General features: G+C 42.5%; 1 protein-coding gene across 1 annotated transcript in view; it reads right to left on the bottom strand.

Moving 5' to 3' along the window:
* Positions 1–6,363: 6,363 nt before the first annotated feature.
* AQP9 (aquaporin 9) overlaps positions 6,364–12,044 on the bottom strand; it is a 50,221-nt gene continuing 44,540 nt past the window's right edge. The window contains exon 6 of the mRNA XM_040226619.1: positions 6,364–7,524. Within this exon, the coding sequence (XP_040082553.1) occupies positions 7,350–7,524 (175 nt within the window). The 3' untranslated portion in view covers positions 6,364–7,349. The remainder of the gene's footprint in view (positions 7,525–12,044) is intronic.

Raw genomic sequence — 12,044 nt, 5'->3', positions numbered from 1 at the left:
AATAATAGAATTAGCTGACACTTATGAAGAGGAAAGTAAATTCTAGGCTCTATGTTAAAATGTTTCACAGGCATTTTCTTAATACTTTCAATAATACATAGAAAGCAAGTGCTAGTATCATTCCTATTTTATGGACAGAGAGGCTGAGCTTTAGAGGGTCACATAGCTATTCTGCAGAGGAATTCAATCTGGTTGTCTGTAGAGCCTGGCCTCTTGAGAACTAGTCACCAGCCTGTGATTGCACAGACTCCCTTCATGGCATTGTTCCAAAGGCCAGTAGCTCAGCCACAGAACCTCTACTCCCTGCCCTTGACTCCAGGCCAAGAACAGGCTCCTAGATGGTCTTCTACGTGCATGGTCCTCTTTTCTGTTTGATCCACAGAGGTCTTTTTGGCTATAAATTTATCATCTATTAAGTGAGTGAAAGTTGCTTAGCCCGACTCTTTATGACCCCATGGACTACACAGACTGTGGAGTTCTCAAGGCCAGAATACTAGAGTGGGTAGCCGTTCCCTTCTCCAGGGGATCTTCCCAACCCAGGGATCGAACCCAGGTGTCCCACATTGCAGGTGGATTCTTTGCCAGCTGAGCCACAAGAGAAGCCCATTATCTATTAAAATAGAATCCAGTTCTCAGTATATCACTGGATGAGATCTGCTAGCCGAGGGCCATGAAAATCTCCTTTGGTACAGGTAATTTCGTTTACGCAAAAGTTGGGAAGTGTTGTACCACTTTTTTTTATTAGCTTTTATCTTCCAAGGTCTGAAGTCATTGGGCAAAAAGTATAAACAAATAAACAAACAATAAATAGGAAGCATCAAGCGCCACTACTCCAAGTGAAGCAGCTTAGGGATTTTTAGGTTTTCACTTACCTTAGTCTGTTACGGTGATTCCCTCGCATAGGACTGCATAGACGTTAAATATTTGGATGTCTTTTCACAGTGTGTTTCAGCTTTTAAAGTGTAAGCATTCTATGGAGTATGTATTTTTTTGGTGTAACAATAGTCACTAAAGATCTTTTCTAAAATCCAGGTAAATTCAAGACTTCCTCTCTTTCTAAAAATGATTTCACTCCTGGAGATGGCAACTTTTAATAATAGTAGGTAAATGCATTTTCCTTTCGGTATAAAAATGTAAATATTTTGTGAAAAGCTTAAAGAAGGCCACAAGGGTATAGAACTGAGATAAACTTGTTCTACAAAATCCCCATGTCTCTCTGAGATATCACAGTAAATCCCTTGTTTTCAGTCTTCACAGATTCCACATTGTTATTAACTGGAGTTGAAGGACAGTCTCACTAGAAATGTGAAATATGAATGGATATTTGATAATATTAATAAATTATTGATAATTATTCTTGTGTGATAATGGTATTTTGTTTTTTTAAAAAGAATCCTTATCTTTTATATATTTATATTAAATATCCATGAATACCATTATATTTCATGTCTGGGATTTGCTTCAAAAAATAACATTATCCAGGAAAGAAAATTTGCCTGGTGGGCCATGGTCCATGGAGCCTCAGAGAGTTGGATGTGACTAAACACATTTTAAGTGCTTCCCATGTGGTGCTAGTGGTAAAGAAATCACCAGCCAGTGCAGGAGACATAAGAGATGTGGGTTCAATTTCTGGGTCAGGAAGATCCCCTGGAGAAGAAAATGGCAACCCACTCCATTATTCTTGCTTGGAGAATTCCAAGGACAAAGGAGCCTGGAGAATTCCAAGGACAAAGGAGCCTGGCGGGCTATAGTCCATGGGGTTGCAAAGAAATGAACAGGACTGAAGTGACTTAGCACCTACGCAGGAGGAAGAGGCTGCAGTATGTCCAGGCTCTGAGGCACCAGGGGGCATGCTAGAGCCCAGGATGGTTTTAGTAACCCAGGAAAATGTTTTAGTGTCTTCTAACAGGGCTTAAAGCTCAACATTCAGAACACGAAGATCATGGCATCTGGTCCCATCACTTCATGGGATATAGATGGAAACAGTGTTAGATTATATTTTGGGGGGCTCCAAAATCACTGCAGATGGTGACTGCAGCCATGAAATTGAAAGACGCTTACTCCTTGGAAGGAAAGTTATGACCAACCTAGACAGCATATTCAAAAGCAGAGACATTACTTTGCCAACAAAGGTCCGTCTAGTCAAGGCTATGGTTTTTCCTGTGGTCATGTATGGATGTGAGAGTTGGACTGTGAAGAAAGCTGAGCGCCGAAGAACTGATGCTTTTGCACTGTGGTGTTGGAGAAGACTCTTGAGAGTCCCTTGGACTGCAAGGAGATCCAACCAGTCCATTCTGAAGGAGATCAGCCCTGGCATTTCTTTGGAAGGAATGATGCTGAAGCTGAAACTCCAGTACTTTGGCCACCTCACGTGAAGAGTTGACTCATTGGAAAAGACTCTGCTGCTGGGAGGGATTGGGGGCAGGAAGAGAAGGTGACGACCGAGGATGAGATGGCTGGATGGCATCACTGACTCGATGGACATGAGTCTGAGTGAACTCTGGGAGTTGGTGATGGACAGGGAGGCCTGGCGTGCTGCGATTCATGGAGTCGCAAAGATTGGACACGACTGAGTGACTGAACTGAACTGAACAGGACTGGAAAAGGTCAGTTTTCATTCCAATCCCAAAGAAAGGCAATGCCAAAGAATGCTCAAACTACCACACAATTGCACTCATCTCATACGCTAGTAAAGTAATGCTCAAAATTATCCAAGCCAGGCTTCAGCAATACGTGAACCGTGAACTTCCTGATATTCAAGCTGGTTTTAGAAAAGGCAGAGGAACCAGAGGTCAAATTGCCAACATCCACTGAATCATCAAAAAAGCAGGAGAGTTCCAGAAAAACATCTATTTCTGCTTTATTGACTATGCCAAAGCCTTTGACTATGTGGATCACAATAAACTGTGGAAAATTCTGAAAGAGATGGGACTACCAGACCACCTGACCTGCCTCTTGAGAAATCTGTATGCAGGTCAGGAAGCAACAGTTAGAACTGGACATGGAACAACAGACTGGTTCCAAATAGGAAAAGGAGTACGTCAAGGCTGTATATTGTCACCCTGTTTATTTAACTTCTATGCAGAGTACATCATGAGAAACGCTGGGCTGGAAGAAGCACAAGCTGGAATCAAGATTGCCGGGAGTAATATCAGTCACCTCAGATATGCAGATGACACCACCCTTATGGCAGAAAGTGAAGAGGAACTCAAAAGCCTCTTGATGAAAGTGAAAGAGGAGAGTGAAAAAGTTGGCTTAAAGCTCAACATTCAGAAAACGAAGATCATGGCATCTGGTCCCATCACTTCATGGGAAATAGATGGGGAAACAGTGGAAACAATGGCTGACTTTATTTTGGGGGGCTCCAAAATCACTGCAGATGGTGATTGCAGCCATGAAATTAAGACGTTTACTCCTTGGAAGGAAAGTTATGACCAACCTAGATAGCATATTGAAAAGCAGAGATATTACTTTGCCAACAAAGGTCCGTCTAGTCAAGGTTATGGTTTTTCCAGTGGTCATGTATAGATGTGAGAGTTGGACAGTGAAGAAAGCTGAGCGCCGAAGAATTGATGCTTTTGAATTGTGGTGTTGGAGAAGACTCTTGAGAGTCCTTTGGACTGCAAGGAGATCCAACCAGTCCATCTTGAAGGAGACCAGGCCTGGATGTTCATTGGATGGACCATTGCTGAAGCTGAAACTCCAATAGTTTGGCCACCTCATGCGAAGAGTTAACTCACTGGAAAAGATCCTTATGCTGGGAGGGATTGGGGGCAGGAGGAGAAGGGGACGACAGAGGATGAGATGCCTGGATGGCATCACCGACTCGATGGACGTGAGTTTGAGTGAACTCCGGGAGTTGGTGATGGACAGGGAGGCCTGGTGTGCTGTGATTCATGGGGTCACAAAGAGTTGGACACGACTGAGCGACTGAACTGAACTGAATTGAACATGAAAATGTTTGCTACCAGTACTATCATAAAACATTATTTAAGAAAATAAATTTCTGCCCACGAAGGCAAACATTCCTAAAGTCCTCAAAAGACATAATGTATCCATGGGGTGTCAGACTCTGCTTGGACACCATGTGCATCCTCGCAGAATTCCGTGAATTTTTTCATCTAATTCAGTTCATTTAATCATGTTCAGTTTTATGGGGGCCTTCTTTTCTTAGCCTCAAGACTACCTCTCTTAATAAGAGCTACTCTGTTTCCAGCAACAAGAAAGATATTGGGGCTTGATGGATCAGTCTATCTACTTACCTATCTACTTGTCTTCCTATCTATCTATCTACATATCATTTATCTATCATCAATTATGTACTATTTATTTTTATAGAGACTTAGAGAGCCAGTAAGCCTGATCAGGACTACCATGGTTTCTCTCCACACACTGTGATAAATAAACATGTTATCTCAGAAAACTTAAATTCTCAGTTTGAGAAATTATATACAACTTGACCTACAACATCTTTTTGTGGGTGATGTTTAGTAGGTTAATTCCGTTTAACTTCATTTATTAAGACGTCTTTGACAAATTGCCTGAGATTGAATTATCATGGCCTTTGCTAGGTTCTATACTGGAAACTTTTATAAAAATGTTTAGCAACAACTTGTCCCAAACCCTTATCAGTGATTTTCAACTTGTCTTCTGAAGATCCCCACCGCATAGATAGGGTTTCTTTCCAGACACCCTTCAGTGGCTGCACTAGGGGAGTAAGATGATATCACAGGCAGGATCAAACTTACTTCCTCTTCCCGGACCTCTTTCTATTTATAACAGCCCTGGTTGACTTTTGGATAACACATTAAGATTTTATTTGAACAATAGGTTCTGAGGCAAAATAAAACTTGTGAACCATTCTCTATAACAGGAAGCTGTAATTCTTTATCCATGACAACATTTTTGAGCACTGACATACTTTTAAAAAAGGCAAGTGTGTGTGTGTAAGCAATTTAAAAGTAAGAATACTTTATATTTTAAAGATTGGGTTTTTAAATGTGATGCTTTTACTCCAGTTATTCCTTTCAACAGCTGAGTATTAATTCTGGCTGTTGATGGTTAGAAAAGTCATACAACTTTTGGCATTCTGAGACCTCAACTAGTTAGGGACTCGTAGAGAAATTCTATCTTTGATAATAAACATGTCTACTAAGTTTTACGATTGACAAGGAAGAGAGAAGGGGAAATGTTGCCATTCTAGTTCCTTAAATAATTACTTTTTTAAAAGATTTTTTTGATGTGGATCATTTTTAAAGTCTTTATTGAATTTGTCACAATATTGTTTCTGGTTTATGTTTTCGTGGGTGTTTTTTTTTTTTTTTTGCCAAGAGGCATGTGGGATCTTAGGTCTCTGATCAGGGATGGAACCCCTACATTGGAGGGCAAAGTCTTATACACTGGACAGCCAGTGAAGTCCCAAGAATCTGTTTTTTAAAGATAAGTATTTGGCTCTTACTGACTTCTGAAACATGGATGTTCTCTTGGATAAGAACCTGACCTAGGCAAACTGGGAAAGACAGAGGATTTGAGATTTGAGTGCACGCACCTGGAACAAGAGAGCTTCTTTTTTCCATAAAGAAAAAAAATCTTTCTGCGGTTGATTTCCATAAGCGCACATTTCCTCTTCATAATTCCAGTCATTAATCACCAAGCAGTGTTTAATGAGCACCTGTGGGGATCATAGATTCCACTGTCCAACCTGAAAACTCAAATTTGGGGTCACCTCTTGATTTGGGATAAGAAGTATAATGTACCCACGGGGTCTGGTCCTGACTCAACTGGCATCTCTGTTTTTGACAGAACTGGGATCAAGGCACATTGACTTCAGTGTCTTCTCTTACGTGTCTGTCTGTTCTTGAATCTAGGGTCTCTTAACCTTCGCACTGAAGACATCTGGGTATGAATGGGTACTGCAGGGGAGGGCTATCCTGTGCATGGTAGGAAGTTCAGCAGCATCTCTAACTTCTACCCACTAGATGCCAATAACACTCCTACTCCAGCTGTGACAACCAGAACTGTCCCCAGACATGGCCAAATGTCCCCTTGCAGGGGTGATAGGTCAGAGTGAGAAAGAGTAAACTGTCCCTTTCTGAGAGCCACTTCCCTCTAACCCCTGAGGACCCCAAATCTGAGAATCCTACCAGGAATTACTTGGACAGCACTAGACATGTTTCTCAAGGAAACCCATGTACTTTAACCAAGCCAATGTTCTCCACACTGGCTATACCCATTCAGAATCACCAAGATGTTTACCAAGTTGTTTTTTTAGAAGTTCCCCAGAGATCTTTGTTTGTAGATAGGACAGACAACCTCTGAACTAAGTGGGCTTTGCAATCTTATTACTCATAAAAACTCCAAACAAATATGTCACTCTAAATTTATTTCAAATAGGAAATGCCAGTAGTTTCAGAGCAAGAAGAAGTTCCATATGTCAGTCTATTACTGTCTATTAAAGCCCCCTGGAGACATTTCACGTATGCTTTTTGTTGTTCTGTTATCATTACAAAACAGTTGAGAAACTGGATAGTCTGGGAATTCTGAGCTTTATAACAGTGTGACTAAAGTGTATCACTTGCTTTAGAAGAATTTCTCATGCTTGTAATTCACAGACACTTTTTTTTACACTTTGAATTTTATATTGGAGTATGGTCAATTGACAGTGCAGTGACAGTTTCATTTCAGATGGACAGAAAAGGGACTCAGCCATACATACACATGGATCCATTCTCCCCCAAACTCCCCTCTCATCCAGACTGCCTCATAACCTTGAGCAGAGTTCCCTGATTCTCTGATTCTTGACTAAAGTGACAGGGAGGAGCCTGACCAAGAGGAAATTCCTAGAATGTACAATGCTGGGATGGTCAGGAAGATCAAGACTTGGCAAGACTAAGGGTGGCCTAGGAAGGGTCACCCTTAGTCACCTCTGATAATGTTCTTCAGCAGATGAAAAATCTGGGGCTACCCCTTCCCTTTGTAGTGTTTTTGGGATTAAAATCAGGCAGTGGCAGTCTTTATAACTTAGGATCCAGAAGAATGTTGCCCAGGCTGTGTGCAAATTCTGGCAGCTGCCAATCCCGCTTCTGGCAAGCCAGGAGGAGCTAGTCAGACTTTCTGTGCAGTTATTAATCTGATATGTATAGGATGCATTCAATGATGTTCAACTTTCCATGGGACCTTAGGCAACTCAGCTTCCCTAAGATTTTGTTTTCTTGTTTGAAAGATGAGCAGCTTGATATTTACCCCAGATGGTCACTAGGAGGATTCAATTAGATAATGTGTGTGAAGATGCTTTGTGAAAGGTAAAGCCCAGTAGGTAGCCAACTGTAGACCCAGACCTGAGCATGCTGTTACATGATTGCATTCAGTTCGTATTTCTCTGGTTTGTCCTCTGGTTGCTCTGCCTCCAAGTCTGGGTTCAAATCTTGGTGGTGGATTTCAATGAGAAGAAAATAGATGAGGCCTCCAACAGCAGCACCAACCAAAGGGCCCACTACAGGGATCCACCAGAAGTTATTCCCAGCTCTGAAAGCAAACAAAGAAATAAGTGACACATCGCTTGGCCTTCCTTGTAGGATCACTGCCAGTTACTCACTAACCAGCTAGTTGTTCTCCTACTCATGGCTCTTTTTCAATCAGCAAAAGCTAAGTAGGATGGCACTCATGGTAGCTCGGTAACCAGTATCCTTTCACTGGCTGGACCCTCTTGAGTTGGATGTGCTGGGCTTAAAGGGAGGAGCAGGTTCCCTCCCTGGCCTTACTGGTAAGCAAGGTCATTTGCATCCTATTATTGAGGGGATGCCAGAAAAATGTCTGTGTTAATTGCTTAAAGGTACTATTTTGTAGGATACTGATTTCAGTTGACCAATTGCATTGTTCTATTAATACCTGTGCGAGAAATGTCCCATTTATTTCCCTTTCAGAAAACATAGTCCCTGAACCCATGGCAACAGTTGAGGGCATCTAGGGCAAGTTCAGGTCAATTATTCAGGAGTGGCCTTTCCTTCATACTGAAGTGGCGAGTCCTGGGGATTGTGAATGGAAGGGGGATGTGGAGAGATTCCTGGACATGATTGGTGGATGAGGGCAATCACAAGATAAACAATCAGGATACATTTGTCAATGAATGAATTAAGAACTCAAAGGTAGATATATGAATTAAATACTAAATGTAATTTAATTCCATACTTATATTTTGAGGTCACAGCTTACTCAAAAGTATTTTCTGATAAGGGTTCCCTCTCCCCTCCGGAAGTTCTCAGTGTCAGTACACTATATTGGAGGTCTAGTGCTGGGAGAAATCAGGTGTTTCTGAATTGTCACCATCTCTTTTGGGGACAGAAAATCCATTTAGATAATTCAGTAGAAAGGACCATGAGTGCTCTGAAGCAAGTAAAACTATATAGTATAGTTGTGTAGTTGTTTAAGGATATGTGCATTTGAGATAAAACTTTTTAAAAGAAGGATAATTATGAACAAAAAGTTCGGGGTAATGCAGAGGAGGCAGAGGAAACAAAAAGAGCACAACTCTGCATGGGAATTTCACAGTGTTTTATTTGGGGGACATATTCATGGCTGCTATTTACAATTTTATTTTTAATAACTATATGTATTTCCATGGAACTGTTTTGGAAATATTAATTATTTAATATAATATTTTTAATAAAATTATTTAAAAATAATAAAGGGGGGCCTATTCTAGAATCCATGAGACCTAGTTCTAATCTCAGGAGTGTCCTGGGTTTAAAGCACTTAGCACATTGCTCTGTGTGTGTGTGTGTGTGTGTGTGTATGTGCGCACATGCGTGTGTGCCCAGTTGTGTCTGACTCTTTGACTCTACAGACTGTAGTCGCCAGGCTCCTCTGTCCATGGGCTTCTCTGCTCCAGTGGAGTGGGCTGCCACTTCCTCCTGCAGAGGATCTTTCCAACCCAAGCATCGAAGCCGTCTCCCATGCTTCCTGCACTGGCAGACAGGTTCTTTACCACGAGCCACCTGGGATCTCAGGACTACAGAAGGCCTTTGAGCAAGACTCCCCATCTCTGAGCTTCATACTTCCATCTATACCGCAGTCCTTTCCTAATCCGTATCATGCAAGCACTCTCTTAGTTCCTGAATATTAGATCATAAATGCAGGCTCCAGGGAAGAGCACTGAGATTGAGCACAGTGGCCACCAGATGGCACTCTTACTGTGCAGGAAAGAGGACGTTGCACTCCACTCTTCCCACAGACCGTTATCCTGTGCCTCCAAATTTTCTATGAAAAGAATTTTCTGTGAGAGGCACCTTCTCTTCAGCACATGCTGCTGTTTAATCAGTCGTGTCCGACTCTGTGACCCCTCCCCCCGGGATGTAGCCCACCAGCCTCCTCTGTCCTTGGGATTTCCCAGGCAAGAATACTGGAGTGGGTTGCAGTTACCTTCTCCAGGGGATCTTCCTGACCCAGGGATTGAACTCATATCTCCTGCTTGGCAGGCGGATTCTTTACCACTGAGCCACTGGGGAAGCTCTCTTCAGCACATGGAGTGAGTTTAACCACCTTATTTGGTCCATCACTTCCTTTTTTCCCAGCACTGATTTGTGGTGAATCTCTCACCGTCATTTAACAGATTAGGGGCCAAGATACCTGCCAGCATGCATGTCCTCCTTTCACTGTCTGGACCCTCTTGAACTGGATATTTTGTGCTAAGGTCACAAGGCTTAAATGGAGGAGATTTGATGTGGCTTCCTGCCTGGCCTTACAGGTAAACAAGGTCATTGGGGTGCTATGATTTGGGGGGATACCATAAAACTGTGTCAGTTGCATAAGGTACTATCATCAAGGATTCATTTCTTTGGCTAAGTTATTTTAAAAATTAACAATACCCCTGAGATCCTTCACCTATTAAGCTATTAACACTTTAATGTGAATTAGTGAAGACCATGTGCTTACATCCTAATGTGTGTGTGTGTGTTAGTTGCTCAGTCATGTCTGACTCTTTGCAACCCCATGGACTGTAGCCCACTAGGCTCCTCTGTCCATGGGATTCTCCAGACAAGAATACCAGAGTGTGTTCCCATTTTCTTCCCCAGAGTATCCTTTTGACCCAGGGATTAGACCCAGGTCTCCTGCATTGCAGGCAGACTCTTTACCATCTAAGCCACCAGGGAAGCCCAAGAATACTGGAGTGGTTAGCCATTCCTTTCTCCAGGGGATCTTCCTGACCCAGGGATGGAAGCCCAGTCTCCCTCATTGCAGGCAGATTCTTTACCATCAGAACCATCAGAGAAGCCCTTTTACATCCTAATACTTAAGGGAAAGCGAGAGTCAGCTAGGGTCTGTCTTACCCTTGTCAGACCCTGGGGAACCTACTCCCCTCTCATCCTCACTTCTTGCCATACAGAGGCAAATGAGGGTCTGAGAATAAGGCAGTCTAGGTTTCATCTGAGATCCTGGATGTGGATTCAAACTAGGAAATCTCCTGAGATGCTTGTCTTGGGTGGAAAACCCTGAAAGGATAGAACTCTAGGGACCCTTCGGAGTCCTGTTACCACTCAAAGATTTTCTTTTGAACTTTTGGTAGAGGATTATCAGCCAGCCTAGCTATCTCATAACTGGTATCTGCCCCTTCTACTCCTTTTTAATTTCTTTTATATAATGATGTCAGATTAATTTTTGGTAAATTGAAGTTCTAAACACATCAAACTTTTGCCCTAAATCCTTTGCTGCTCCCTATAATCTATAGAAAAGAGAGCAACAAAAATCCCAGAGTCTTGTTCTAGAAATCTAGTCCTCTATGATCTGAAACAATTGCCCTTCCAAGTTTCTTCATACAGCCTTCCAACTAGACTAGATCATGTGCATTTTAATATACTGTCTTTAGATACAGATGCCTCTCTGCTTGAAATAGCCTCTCTGTCCTTGACTGAACATGTCCAAATACTATAAAATGTCCCTACTTCTACTCCCATAGTTCCTAAATTTGAAGCTGCAAATCTTCTCTCAACTCCTGGGGTTAGTCATTTGACAACTTCAACCTGTGTAAGAGCCTATGCTCACCCTCTGAAACAGAACATAAACAAAGCAGTGAAGGGCAGGCACAGTAAAGGGCATCTTTAGCACTGGGCCTTGAGTAAGGAATTAGGAAGCTGCTTGGGTGAATGAATGTGTGCATGAGGGGAAAAGTCCTGATCCCAAGGGATGCAGTGCTCAGAGTTTGGCATTAGGTGATTTCAGCATCACAGATGTGGGTTCCTAGCTATTTGGCTGATAATCCTTTACCAAAAGTTCAACAAAGCAAAGAGAACGGGCAAGACCTGTTTTAGAACCACCATCATGCTTAGAGCTTTGGGTGAATCACCAAGCACGGCTCAAAGCGAGGCCAGATCACTCTGGCGCGTCTTTGTTTTAGGGGTCTGTGTGAAGCTCACAGAGGTGTCTTGGTGGTGAGGTGAGGACAGTAGTCTCCTGGAGTGAACCTCAGGAAATTGGAATTAAAGAAAACTCATGGGTTAACTCTGGGCTTTGGAAATAAGGAGACCTTTAACATGTTCTCAATGGTCCATTGAAAGAATACTAATGACCCCTCCTAGCTGTGAACCTTTTGTTCCACCTCTCATGTTCTAGTGTGGTCATTCTGGAACAGAGCTCCTCAGCTGTGGCACTCGGCATTTTTGTCTGTGGGGATCTGTCCTGCATACTGTAAGATGCTTAGCAGTATCCTCCGTTGGACTCTACCCACTAGATACTGGGGACAAGTTCTGTCCCCACCATGCCCAGCTGTGACAGCCCAAAGTGTCAACATGCATTGCCAAACATCCTTGGGGGCAAAATTGCCACTGGCTGAGAACCACTGCTCTAGAAAATTCATTGTATTGTTTGTTCCTTAAAGATAGGGTATGTTGGGGACTTTCCTGATGGTCCAATGGTTAAAAATCTGCCTGGTGATGCAGGGGACATGTGTTCAATCCCTGGTCAGGGAACTAAGATCCCAAATGCCACGGAGCAACTAAGCCTGCATACCACAATGGGAGAGTCTGTGCACTGCAACAAAATATTCTGCATGA

Source organism: Oryx dammah, unplaced genomic scaffold, assembly GCF_014754425.2.
Source record: "Oryx dammah isolate SB20612 unplaced genomic scaffold, SCBI_Odam_1.1 HiC_scaffold_26, whole genome shotgun sequence".
NCBI lineage: Eukaryota > Metazoa > Chordata > Mammalia > Artiodactyla > Bovidae > Oryx > Oryx dammah.
This window is presented reverse-complemented; position numbering and strand designations above follow the sequence as displayed.